Genomic DNA, 13,864 nt, shown 5'->3' on the forward strand with positions numbered 1-13,864 from the left:
ATCACAGCGGAACAGCCCTCTCCTCTTCACCAAACGATGCCATGGTGATGTTAATGGCACTGCCAGCCATGACTAAGGGTGCGCTTCGAATGATTGATTGCCAGAATTATATCAAGGTGACTTTCAGTCAGTTCCATCAGGTTGTTTAGTGTGATCGATAATAACAGACGAATTATAACATAGACACGCCTGCCACACAATCTCATCAGGTTGCAGTCGTTATTTTGCTCTTTAATTTGAGTTCAGCACTCGGAAATATTTTATCCTTGTCTGTCAGTTGCAGCAGATTTACACTCAGCTAGTTTCCATTAATTTTATTAATTCAGTTTTCTTTCTTTCTTTCTTTCTTTCTTTCTTTTTTTAAATCTACGCTAATATTTGGTTCACTAATGCAGCAATATGTCATTAGTACTCCCAGTCTGATGTGTAAAGAGCAAAGCCGGAGCTGGTCACATCCACTCTTAATGTGGATGTATGAGGAGGTCACGCCAGCTGCAGAGGCGAGAGCAATGTCTCTGTCCACTTGGCCCACTGCCCCTGCGTGCGCACACAGCGCACTGTAGCCCACAGGCTACAACAACAACACACAAAGCACGCCCTATGTGCTACATCACAAATGAAAGATCAAACATCAATGTTCACCATAGGCACTCAGTGCAGGCTGTTAATCACAGTGAATTTAATGTGTTCCAGTTGAGAGATCACCCAGAGAGTACTCCAGTTAAACTGTGGGTTTTCAGAGAAGAGTAAATGCCTCCACATAATAGTGTCGTACCACAGTAGAATTGAATCAAATGGCGTATGATGGGTTTCATTTATGTTCACTGACTCTCTCCTACATTTTTTATAAAATCACAGCGTGTAAATTTATGCTAATAAAAGTCCCAGCAGGCTCATACTGCAAAAGCCAGTCAATACTGAAATATTAGTGTGACTTTTAAATGCAAATACCCTATGTTTCTCATTGCCCTAAATCAAACTGGAGCATTTTGCCAAGATGCCCACAACACAGAGTTCAGATCTCAAATTTGGAAAGACAGGGCAAATCCCAGGACGTGGCAACAAATATCCCAATGGCAGTGACTCACCTCTTTGAGAGGCTTATGCAAACCCAGGGGGAAGGTGATGGATTTTTTCCCTTACCTACAGTGAGCGGAGCAGATGCTGGAGAAAGATTCTGGACGTCACGAGAAGTAAAATATGATTGCGGGGGTGTGTATATGTGTGTACATGAAACATTAGCTCACTGAGTTCTGGAGTTTCAATAACTTCTGAAATACTTAGAGGGTAAAAAAAGGATGAGAGGAAGAGATTACACACCATCGTGGCACGAGGAGCTTCTCTCCAGGAAGGCCCAGATCTCTTTAGCTATATTTGTGGGCTTGAGGTTTTATTTACTGACAAAAGCAGCTGCGCACCAAATAAAATAAGACACAGTATATTATAGTTAAAGCAGCAGCATACAATATTGCCAGTGAAGTATTGTATTTTAGACACATGATCAAATTTCTATGTGCATGCCCTTTGAGAAACACTTTTGTCCCTTGTTTGCATTGTATGTGGATTTTTTCAGATTTTTCAGATTTTTCCATATCAGATAATATTTTTTTCTTTTAATAATAATAAATGTTTAACAGGGATAATAATGAATTTAATTAGCTCTTGGTTTTCAGAATCAAACATAATATTCTACATGAGAAAATTGCCAATCTAATATATTGTAATGTCACGATTTACTCATTGTGAATTTATTACAAAAATGCACACAAGTTAAAAGAAGCTTGATTAACCTGCTCTTTCCTCTGCGCACTTTTTTGTAGAACACTTAACTTTTCTAGTCATATCTAGCAATTTTTCAGCTATGTTAATGCAGGCATTGTTTATTTTGAAAAGGTCATTAGAGTTATGAAGAGAAGCGAGCTGTGTAAAAATGATTTGATTGAGGTAGTGGAGGCTCTGGCACAGTGAGTTATGGACATCCAACAGAGAGGAGCCTCTTCATTAGTGGAATGATTAAAATTGATGGGAACCTATGGCGCTCCTGCTCCCCTGAACTCCCTGGAGCATAGCTCTCATTCTGCACTCATTTATTTGGGACTTTGCGTTGATCAATAAAAGGTGCTCGCTGCTCACTATGGGGTCTGGTTGGGGAAAAACCAAGAAAAAGAGAAGAGACTTGTTTTGTTGTTGAAGACAAACATTACTGTCAACAATTCAGGCTTTAGAAAACCTTGGGGAAAACAACAGCTTTGGCTGTTGTCTCTAAGTAATTTTCTTTACAGGCTGTCTATTTTAGTCTTGGTGGATTTTAGACTCTTGTTTAGCAACCCACACTGTTTTCAAAAAATAGTTTCAAAAACTTTAAGTTTGGTCACACTTTATTCTAAAGAAACAGGTTTTAAAACCAGCAAGACAATGGTATGTTTGTCCCACGGCGACTTTGTTGTCACGATTGCACTTTAATGATAATATGGTCTGATTGCTCATCAAGGAAGTGGAAAATATTTTGATCTTTATTTATTTTACTGATAACAACTTAAAAATCACTGTCCTTTTTTTAAAAACATTCCAAATGTTTTTGCATTTCTATTTAAAGTTTTTTTTTAAATCTATGATGAAGTGTTTGTCTATTGCAAAATTATCGCATTAAAGTGAACCGATGCTCTTTCCAGATTACAACAGTTTCATGCAGAAAATGTCATTTATTTAAGCATATTAATTCAAATTTGGGCAGCTTTTGTGGGAAGAGTAGTACCCATGAACAAATAATCACTGAGAAGAACAGGAATTAATTTCTGTGTATTGGACCAGAGCCAGATAACGGGAAGAGATGCTGAACAGAGTCCAGACTCTCTTTGTCTGTGTCCAGCTCTGCTCATTAGAGTGGTGCTGTGCAGCTCATGGCCCATCGCTTCCCACTGTTGTGAGGGGCCTTGCCTAAACAAATAGAAATGATGTGCATCACATGACAGATGATTGCAGAAAATATGAATTTCTGCAGTAGTGGGGGTTTGCAACACAGTATACACAGTTTACGTTACTTTAAAAATGTAATGTGCAACTAAATCTTAAATTACCCTGTTGCATGTTCAAAACGGATACTGTAATGCCATTATGATAGCACTTATTGGTTATGTCAGCACTTAAAGAATTTTAGAATTTTGATTTTTTTCCTCAGTTCAGTATAAAAATAATAACTGATGCTCACCAATTAAATGCAGTTAATCTCAATCAGCACTAATGCTAACTGTATAAGATGGATTAAACAATTGTTAGACATGAACCTGACCTATACGTTGCCCGTATTAAATAAGTTTTTCAGTCAGTGTGAATAAAAAAATTGGCCTTTTTTTTATTGTAATGATTCAGTTGTATGAATTATTGATTTGAATGACTAGTAAAAATGTGAATAAAGATTGTTAGGGATGTTAAAAATATATATATGTAGATTAACTGTTAGAGCAAGAGTTATTAACAAAACTATAATGGGGTAATAATAATGATGATGATAATAATCTTACTAGAATGACCTTAGACTATGTGTCTATATATCTGTAGGTACCATATCTCCTTACTGGTTGGGCCAATCTCAACAAACCTTTGCATGGACTTTGTTGCACATAGAACTATTATTAACAATTGTATATTTTAAAAATCATTTATTATAAATTCCATTTCTGTGGATTTTTCTCTTCATCCCCTGGAAATGTGATGTAATTTTATGTTTTGTCTTTGCATTTGTTTCACATATCACGTTCATCATATGTCGCCCACGTAACTTAAATGTCACCAATATTTCATCCTATTCACCACTAAATAAAAAATAAAGAATTTTAAACAGTGCTGCAGGCTAGTTGTTTTTTTTTTGCCCCTACTACTACTACTACTAGTACTACTACTAATGATAATAATAATAATAATAATAATAACTTTAGTTAGACAATATCTTTCAAAAGTTATAAAGCACTTTACATACAATGAAAAGACCACCTACCACTAATTAAATAGTACATATTACAACAAATATTATATTCCATAAAATAAAATTAAAATATCATCAGATAATTTGTACAGATATGGATCTGTAAATATGGTGTGATAAATAACTGATCTTAGCATAGAACTGATTGAACGATGTTTGAGATAATCTATTTCATAGCTTTGATCAATAATAATAATACATATTTACAGGTTACTTTTAATGATATTGGTAATTATACATAGTCTATATGTCTATTGACTTGTTATTGCCAATGTTACTTGCAAAGTATGGATGGAATCTCAGATTTCCCTCACACTAATGCAAAAAAATATGCTTGAAACATAAGCAATATAAAACATTTTGGTACAGTGGTGTAGCATTACGATACTGATCACTGTAAGGCATGTTACAGTATACCGTTGATAGCTTGGGCAGTAGCATGGAGGACTATAGTGGTAGCAGTTGAAATTCATTAGTTGCTGATTCAAATCTGACTCGAAGGAAGAGGTCATTTTGGGCAGGATGATTAGAGAAGAGCACTGTACCCTTATAAGGATTTTGATGGTCTTTTTCCTTATGATAGCTGGGCTCAGCTCTTGCACCCAAAACAATTTAACGACAACAAAATTTGCTTAAATATGTAGTCATACTTATTTTTTCTTATATAGACAAATTATACACAATAGAATGTATAAAGGGTAATTTAACATAAGGCATTCTGTACTACTATCAGATTATCAAATGTGAGCACACATGGGTCCATATAAAGTAGTCAATAAGTCATTAGCATGCATGTATGTAGTGCATCATTTCAGGCCCTAGTTTATCACTGGATTATTTAAAATTCTTCCAGTTCCAGCTTTTTCTTGTAGAAAGTGATATGAGATGGTTTTTCTAGAAGAGCTTCATATATTTGTATCTTTTTTAAAATAAATATGTTATGAAGCTACACATCAAATATTAAATGTTACAAATAATACATTTTCTTTTTTTTTTTGATAAATATGTTTGTTTGAAATTTGACGCCAGCAACACCGTTCTAAAAAAAAAGTTAGGACAGGGGCCTGTTTTCCACAGGGTTGCATCATCTCTTCTTTCAGCAACACTCAGTAACCGTTTGGGAACTGAGATGACCCACTGCTGTTTTGACAGTGACTTCTTCTTAGCTTGACACAGGATCGTTAACGTCATTTTGTCACATCATAATACATCAATTGTTTTCATTACATCACAGACACAGGGTGTGTCCATACGTCACATAAAAGATTAACAGAGTGAATCAGAATGCGTTGGTCCTGGTTACACCTATCCGGCTGGATGATTTCCCTAATCCTCTGAGGTCTAAGTCATCATAGGTATTAACCCTAAACCTAAACCTACACTAAATCAATATTTTTGGAAAAATATGACCCGTTTTGATGTGTATCAGGTATAACAAATATGTTTGTTTCCTGATGACCAAAACTTGAGAGAACAATTTTATAAAAACAGAAATGACATATTCTACAGTTAGAGTTAGTCAGAGTTAGGGTAAAGTCACCAATAGTAACAAATGACTGATGACTTGAGAGTTAAATTAGGATAAGCTGGATTTAATAATGACAGATAACTGCATATTAATTTCTAATAGAAAACTAATAAAAACCATGGTAAATGTAAGGGTGTAAGGCTTTTACCCCAGCAGAGCAAGAAGGTGATTTGTACTAAATATAATACCTGAAATCAGCATTGGATGCCGAAGGAGGACTGGCATAAAGTGACTACTTTGAAAAAGAAAGTAATCTTTGTATTTTTGAAATAAATTATTTTAATGTGCTTTCTTGTCGAATACACCCCCCAAAAAAGGTAAAAGAAACAAAGCATAACACAACAAGTCTGAAGTACAGCCCAATATATCATAAAAACTAGACATACGCCAAAATAAAGCACAGAATAAAACTGAAAAAGACAAATACTGGAAGCAGTAAAAAAAAAAACAGGAGAGGGAAATTAAAAACATCAAGTAATGAGTGCTGAAAAATATTTCATTCATAACTGTTTAGGGGCAGTGACATGTGTCTTCATGTATGTGATGATTAATGATAATAAGTCACATGTTATTAATTCCCTCCTGACTAATGTGGTAGCTTACCAAGAGTAATGAGTCAGGGTATGCCAGAAGATCATGTTGGGAAATACTGTTTCCAACATGATCAACATGGAAATGAGGTTTAATCATTTGAACGTGAGTGTTGGCATAATTGCAAATTTTCAATTTGTACACATGTTCAAATCTCGTTGCAAGTGATGAAATATTTACTGCTCATAATCGTGTGATTCCTTGATTGTACAATACACTTTAAAAGAATTAAAATGACTTGTTTTCACTTGAACTCTGTGATTTCACTGTGTGGACATTTCACCCCCCTCCAGTCCCATGGATCTAGAGAGAGGCAGGCTTTGAGGAAAGTCTTTTTGTGTTAAAGCCTTTGAATATCTATTCTTTATGATCTCTATTCCCTCTGCTGAAGTTCAGAGTGTGCGTGAACAGAGGAAGGGGAAGGGTGGAATCATAACACTGATGATGAGATGACACCGAACATACTTTGGAGAGCATTTTTGATTCTTTACACATTTTCCTAAACTCAGACAAATATATCCAGAAGCTATCACTGTATTCCATAAGCTGGTTCGATGAATAATGGTTGTTATGACAGGGAGCAGTGTCAATCAGACATGATAGCTTGAAGAAGTAAAATAAACATGAAACAAGGCAAATAAAAAGAGAGTTATATAAAGCTCTCCTTGATGTTCAGCATCGTACCTCTTTACCCCTAGTGTGTCTGTTCTATAATGGCACAAAGTAGGGATGGGTTGTCGCTGTCTTTTTCATCTCACTGCCTTTTGTTAGTATGTTGAGAGAGGCAAAGAGAGAGGGAGAGTGAGGAAGGAAGAAGAAGAGGAGGTTGCTGGGGATTGGACCCAGTCCCTGCACACCCAATTAAAGGAATCTTCTGCTCAAAGACACAGTCTGGCAACATGTGTTCTGACATTTGTCTTCCTGAGTGTTGTGATTTACGGTACCATGGAGCTAAAGGCTAAATTAGCAGCCGCCCAACATCAGAGACCCCACAGTAATATTGGATGGGTGAGGATTGTCAGATAGGATCAAGCATGCAGTGTGCTGTTGTCTTGTTTTCATCGTCGCGTGCAATAGAACGGGTTGGCGACCCTGGTGCTTTGTTGATAGATGAGTCAAAACAATGCTTGCTGTAATTTGGGATTTGCAAATTCAATTCATTAGCATTTTACTGAAACAGCATGTTAATCAACATCAAATCGGGGATAAAGCATAACATTTAGGACTTATTAGAAATGTCCATGCAAATAGACTCCAGTACAACAACTGTGCCATAAATTCCGCTTTTATGACGCCTACAGACTTCCAGTTCAACTGAGATTCTCCAAGAGCAGATAATTCTGCTTTCCTGTGCCTTACTGGGGTTATAAGGGAAGGTGATGCCATAGCTGAATTATCTTATGTGTTCCTAATATTTTGTCCGCCCAGTTAAGATTCTTCCAGGAAGGTTGCACATATGTTGACAGTGTATATCACATATAGAATGTTATACTTTTGCGTTACTGATGTATAAACTTTATAATTTGTCAAAAGCTGGGAATTATTTAAAGACAATGCAAATTAGAACAGCATCCAATGTTATAGCGTTACCATTGTTTGTGTATATAATGAGGTGAGTGGAAAGCAAGCATGGTCTACCACTGTTTAATAGTAGGTAACCTTACTTTTTTGGCTACTGCTTGTGAACTCTACATTTATGAGTACAATATAAAGTATTCCATCCACAGTGTGGGGTTGTTTTCGTTCCTCTGAACCTTTAAAGCACAATCTCTAATCGAGATCCTCCTTCCCCAGACACAGCTTTGATCTCTTCCTGTGGGACCTGTTTGTGCCACTAAGGATTCTCTGATAAGCCTTACAACCAGGCAGCAATTACACTACTAATTACACAAGTATAAAACCCTGACCTTGCACTTAATATACCTGCCTCTGTGCTGTGTCGCTGAATTCCACTTCTACCGACAACTTGCACGCAAACAAAAATAGAAACAGACTGTAAGCACAAATGAAAAACACCGAAGAGTCTTTATGCACAGACGGCATAGCTGCTGCCGAGTTACGGGGTGTACCTTCCCAGCAGCCGGTGTAGGGGTGTGATCTCACAAGGTGAGCGGATGCTGGAGGAGAAAGCTGCCTTGCGGTCAGTTGGGAGGCAGCGGGCCTCAGGGAAAAGCTCTTAACTTCTGTCAGGCACAAATAACCACGCCATTTTTCACCCTGTGATTTTTAACTGAGAAAATGATTCCAGTCCCCAGTCATATGAACTCTATGCACATGCCATGAGTCAATTCTAGCTCTGATAGAAAGGAGTTCAGCTAAGCTGCCAATCTTTATTTCTTGCGCAGTTCAGTGTTTTAGGGTACTTGGCATAATACACCCATCTAGACGGCATGAATGCATTATCGTGTAACTGACTGGGCATGAAAAAGTGCAGTGTGACACATCTGACTGTCTTGATTTTATGCCTTTGTGACCAAGAAGCATGCTGTAAGACTGTTTATGAAAAATAAATATCAAATGTCACATGTACAAATCCTATCAAGAATTATTGGAAATCTCAATGTCACTGAAGTCTTAATGTGGAGAAAAGCAGAGGCTGGGTAGTGAATTACATTTTATTGTCAACCCTGAAAAAAATAGAAGAAATAATAGATGGAAGTTCAGAATTAAAGCGGTTATTCAGTAGGTGGAAAGTTTTCCCTTTACAAAGAACGCGTTAGAAACCTTAAGCTGAGTGTGGATACCGTGATGTGATTTACTGTGGTCAACATGCTGCTAGGTGGTGCTAGTGGCGCTGCTTCTGAGGGAGAGATTACACTCCGAGGAAGCAACACTGTTAGATTCACCTGCATTTGCCAAAACCCTAAAAGTGTGAAGCCATCTCGGACTGAGCTATATCGCCTTTCGGATTTTATATTCCAAGTGTGCACTATGTGTATGTACTGTAGAAAATACTGTACTTCCTGTGTTTGCTGAAATAACAGCAATGACTTTTTATCTGCCTCCCAGGCTTGCACTTATGAGGCACTGATTCTTAAAGTGAGAATATATGAGAGCGTGTGCCCCCGTACTCGAGTATATTGTCACACATCAGATCATTTAACACTTTGAACTGTCAGAAATGTGTCACTCAGTCTCTCTCTTGATACCTTCATCTGTCAGACTGAAATCATAAATACAATCATTTCCCCAATGTTGGCTCTTTATTCTGTCAACCGTTTCAAAATGTGACTGTGCCTCTTCATTTCCGACCCATGAATAAGTGAGAGGCCATTAATATGTCTCTTTCATTACACTCTGGCACTGCACTGCATGAGCATGCACAGAACTGCGTGTTCACTGGGCTCTGGTTCTGATGTCTGATTTGTAAGGCAACAAAGAAATGTCACCATGTCTGGATGGGGAGAAGTGTCTTTCCGAGAATTCATATTTTGTTCCTGTTTAAATAAACGAGAGCAAGAAAAGGAGTCGCTTTCGCATAGTAAACTAAATGTGTTCTGGTTTAAATCATGAGAAATTTTCTGCATGTCTTTTAGTGAATTACTATCTTGGAAACAGACACTAAATTATCTTTTTCTGGAGAAAAAATAAATAAATTGTGATCAATCATAGACTAACATATCACCTTCACCCTTAGTGTTAAACAGACTTTACAGCATTGTGAAGAGCTTGTTTGTGCTCAGATTTTGTTTGCCGTTTTTTCTCCTTTTCTTCGCACCTTTTTGTCTACAGATCACCCTGTGGTTTGACAAACACATTTTTTTCTTCCTTTCTATCGCCACTCCCAAGACAAGATTAGAGGGGAAACTCATCAGTCTCCTTGGCTGTTGTCTGATAAACTTTTTATTTGAAGGGTGTCCTGTCTCATGTCTCTGGTGTCTTCCTCCAGTGCACTCCTGATTTGAAATATAGCCTTACATAATGAGGGAGAAAAATAGAGCGGTGTTGCACCCCTGAGCCAATGTCAGCTTAATCAATCATCTGATCACGGCAGGCATGCTTACTCTACTCGCTTCACATCCGCCACATCCTTCCCCCTGTTCAACGATGTGACAGCAGCATAATTCATTTTAACTCAAAAATTAAAGCAGCAACATCAAGCTTGTCCTTGCATCTGTTTGGTCTAAACACACGGCGGTGCTGGTCTTGGTGTGCGCTTTTGCCGCTTTTGTTTGTGTAGCAAAGTCGATGCTTTCCTTTGCACGCGTGCTTATCGGAGGAGTGTTTGCATGTACTTGTGTACAGTGTGCAGTTTACCGGGGTTGCCTTTGCGTGCACATGCCAGGATGTATTTCGCAGATGTGACATTTGTACATTTTTCAGATGTAACATTTTGAGTGTGTTTACGTCTCAAGCTCAAGTTTCTTTGCTACAGCGCTGAGCATTCAACAGGCGTGGAATGCGAGTGCGGGGTTCACGCGGTCAAATTGCACCAGGTCAGAAGGTCGGGGAAATTTGGAGAAGCTAAAGCTGAGCAGAAGGAATGGAACTTGGCCTCTTCGCTTGGCAGTGAGAGATTCCTTCTGGCTTTCTGTCAAAAAGTCGGCATTCAGCAAAGCATAACTCCAAAAGTTATATCACGCTCTTGTTGCTGAGTTACGTGCAGGAGTGTTGTAATAAAAACATGAAAACTGACTCTTTTTGACAAAGTACCCCATGTTATTAGTCCATACTTGCTGCATATTTTAGTATGTCTCGTAGCATTGATCTGTAGTTTTGCATGGATTAAACACCTTTCTTTATTATGTGTTCTAAAATTGGATACAGCTTAATTACAAATTAGAAACAGCATAAATCATATTTACATATGCAGATTCTTTCACGTTTTTCCCCCCCAAGGCTTTGTTTGTCACTATTCACCTTCACGTTAATAAAGTTTGTGCGATACTCTCAAAAGCTGCACTTAATGCTACATTTTCCCTAAGTCACTACAGCCAAACGGCAAATCTGACATCATGACAGAAGGAAGTCACATTTGGCCCGTTGAAGCTAAATAAAGAACTCAATAGAGACACATCATAGCCTTTTTTTATTGCCCTGCATCATATTATCAGCCTCATCGTTATTGTATTAATAGAATAATAATACATAAGAAACAAGCAGCTCTGCCAGCTTTCCTTTATCATAAACTAGAGTGCACTGTAATCAAAAATCAGTGAGAGCCACATCATGCTTCATTTAAGCTATTTAGAGAAAATGTTAACCGTATAAGACAGTATAAATTAGAATAAAACTACACTACTACAAAGCAACAGCTACTTAGTTACCATACTGTGTGGTGTCAGAAGCCTAGTTAACCAGTATGCACTGAAGCTCATCTGTATGAAGGCAAATGTTCAGGACAGTATAAATATATGTATTACAGAAATATGTGTAATGTCGTTGGGTATTTGGCAACACGCAGCCTAACTCTGCTGAGACAGCGAGACCATGTCAAAGTCCACGTGCGCCGCTTTTAAGGGGCGGAGTTCAGTCTCGCAGCTTGCCCGCTGATCACATGCAGGAAGCATGGAGTTTGTAATTTGTGCGCAAAAAAAAGCGGGATACGGACGGCGGTCGGCTGAGTGACGTTTGAAGGCAGCCATGCACGGCGCTGCAGCTTCACGCACATTCTGTCAATCCGCTCTTTTATCACGCACGGCGAAGACACGCAGCTTATTCTGCCAGTGACGGGAAGAGCTCAAGCAGTAGTCATAATAGGCGAAGCACGCTCCTCCCACCGGATGGTGGAGATGATGATGATGATGATGATGATGATTATGTTAATTGTGATGATGTTGATGAAAATAATGAAGAGTGTTCTGATTATCCCCGCTTGAATGCTTGGACGTTAAAGTTGAATACTTGGCTGAGAGCAGCCGACAGACTCCTATATGCTTATGGCTGGCAAGCCCAGTGAAGGAATTTGAAGTGAATATTCCCTGCACCCCTACAGCTTTTGGCTGACGTTAGAGAGAAGAGAGATGGGTAATATGGCGATAATTATAAAAGTTCCATATTTAACAGGGATTTTTTTTAAATTAAAGCAAAAATAAAATAACAACCCCAAGAATAAAGTGTTTTCCTAAAATTATATTGATTATTTTTAGATCGACAGCCTAAAAGAAATAGATTATGTAGCTACAGGCGCAGTTGCGTGCACAAGGATGCATTTTTGGCCACACTGTGCAGTTTTGCAGTTTATAATTCATAGTATCCTATCCCGGTTTTCTTATTTTGCATATAAGCAAATGCAGAGATGTAAAAAATCTTTGGAAATGGTTAGACAGTAATAGAAAATCGATATTACCATGCAAAACTGCGCGGGGTCGATCAGCGTGGATTACTTTCAGGCCTACATCTATTCTTCGACTATTGACAACCTCTCCCTTTCCAGTTTGCATGACTGGAGCTCTCACTAGCGCTGCTAGTGGACAATCAAACCTACACACCCACCTCCAGACACACTCGCATTTCTCATTTCTTACTTCTAAATTAGATAGCGAGACGTGGTGTCGGAGCTCACAGATCGCATAGAATTAGTTTGAAGTATCAGCGGTAGTTAAACAATAAATCTGAAATTCAACATGGAGTCCCCTCCAGATCCAGCGAGCGACCCGGGCAACAGCGCCTCGGAGCCGGCTACCCCGGTCAGGGAAACCCCGGTAAACCTGGAGACGCTCCGGAAAGCGGACCATCCAGCCCCGGTTCGAAGGCAGACCTGTTCCAGCACCAACAGAGGTAAGCGAACCGATTTCCCCCTTTTCACTTGATGAGAAATACGGAGCGATCGGGGACATTTTCATCAAACTTCAAAAATGAATTAAATCGCGTCCCCCTTGAATAACTGCACACTGTCTAAAAATCACCCGACCACAGGTACACAGCTTTTTATTTATTTTTTATTTAGTACCACAGCGGCGATTACCCACTTGGTCGTAATGAGTGCTTCGGTGTGGGATCCTGGTGTTTAGGCTCTGCTGACAGCTCAAATCATAGGGGGTGATACGGTCACAGATGTCACATTTACTCTGACTGCAAGATTAATCAATTATCCAGGAACCCGGAGTTGACCAACGGGACCTTCTCCTCGTGCCAAAACGGGCTAACGTGCTCGCTCTAACGCGATATTGTCACAGAGTCGAAAGTGAACTTTGGGAAACTGTGGGTTAGTTTATCGATTAGTGCTATTCGCCTTCGCACAGACGTGTCCTCCACAGTGCCTTATACAACACACTGTACAGTCTGGATGGATTTTTCCCCCTTTTTTACATTTCCAGCTAACAGATTTGCGCTATTCCTGTGTGGAAAAAGACGCCCCAGCAGCTGGAATTTGTTTAATGCCAGCAAACAGTGTTGCAAGCATTGGAGGCTTCTGCACGCCTTTTGCGATTAAGCCCCCTCCCTTCAATACGAACAGACAATGAAAGCCAAACGAGCCCTACATTGCAATTAGCCCGTCAAAACGTCTGCATTGCTGCATGAGGACTGTTTCTTTTTTACACGATTTATCCATCACGTCCCGTCCATGTTGTACAGTACAAGACAGTATTTAACCACACCCCCTCTCGGCTGTATCCAGCACAGGCTAACCGGGCTCACCCAAGTTCAAAGAAATAGTGCTTTCTCTGCTGATTCCTGACAAGCAGAGTTGGTGTGGATACATGGCAGCGAAGCGACCGGTGTAGATGTGACATTCATTCATTGAACGACGTTTTCTTTTTTCTTTTTTGTGAGCGCACTCTTCCTGTGCGCAAGGGTATATTTAGAGTGTGATATGGTGA

At 39.0% G+C, this 13,864-nt stretch overlaps 1 protein-coding gene across 1 annotated transcript in view; it reads left to right on the forward strand.

Moving 5' to 3' along the window:
• The first annotated feature begins 12,480 nt into the window (after nucleotides 1-12,480).
• roraa (RAR-related orphan receptor A, paralog a) overlaps nucleotides 12,481-13,864 on the forward strand; it is a 188,538-nt gene continuing 187,154 nt past the window's right edge. Inside the window, exon 1 of the mRNA XM_085359229.1 lies at nucleotides 12,481-12,821. Within this exon, the coding sequence (XP_085215355.1) occupies nucleotides 12,668-12,821 (154 nt within the window). The 5' untranslated portion in view covers nucleotides 12,481-12,667. The remainder of the gene's footprint in view (nucleotides 12,822-13,864) is intronic.

This window comes from Diplotaxodon limnothrissa, linkage group LG7 (assembly GCF_057381915.1).
Source record: "Diplotaxodon limnothrissa isolate DT_005_m linkage group LG7, D_limnothrissa_male_GT1.1, whole genome shotgun sequence".
NCBI lineage: Eukaryota > Metazoa > Chordata > Actinopteri > Cichliformes > Cichlidae > Diplotaxodon > Diplotaxodon limnothrissa.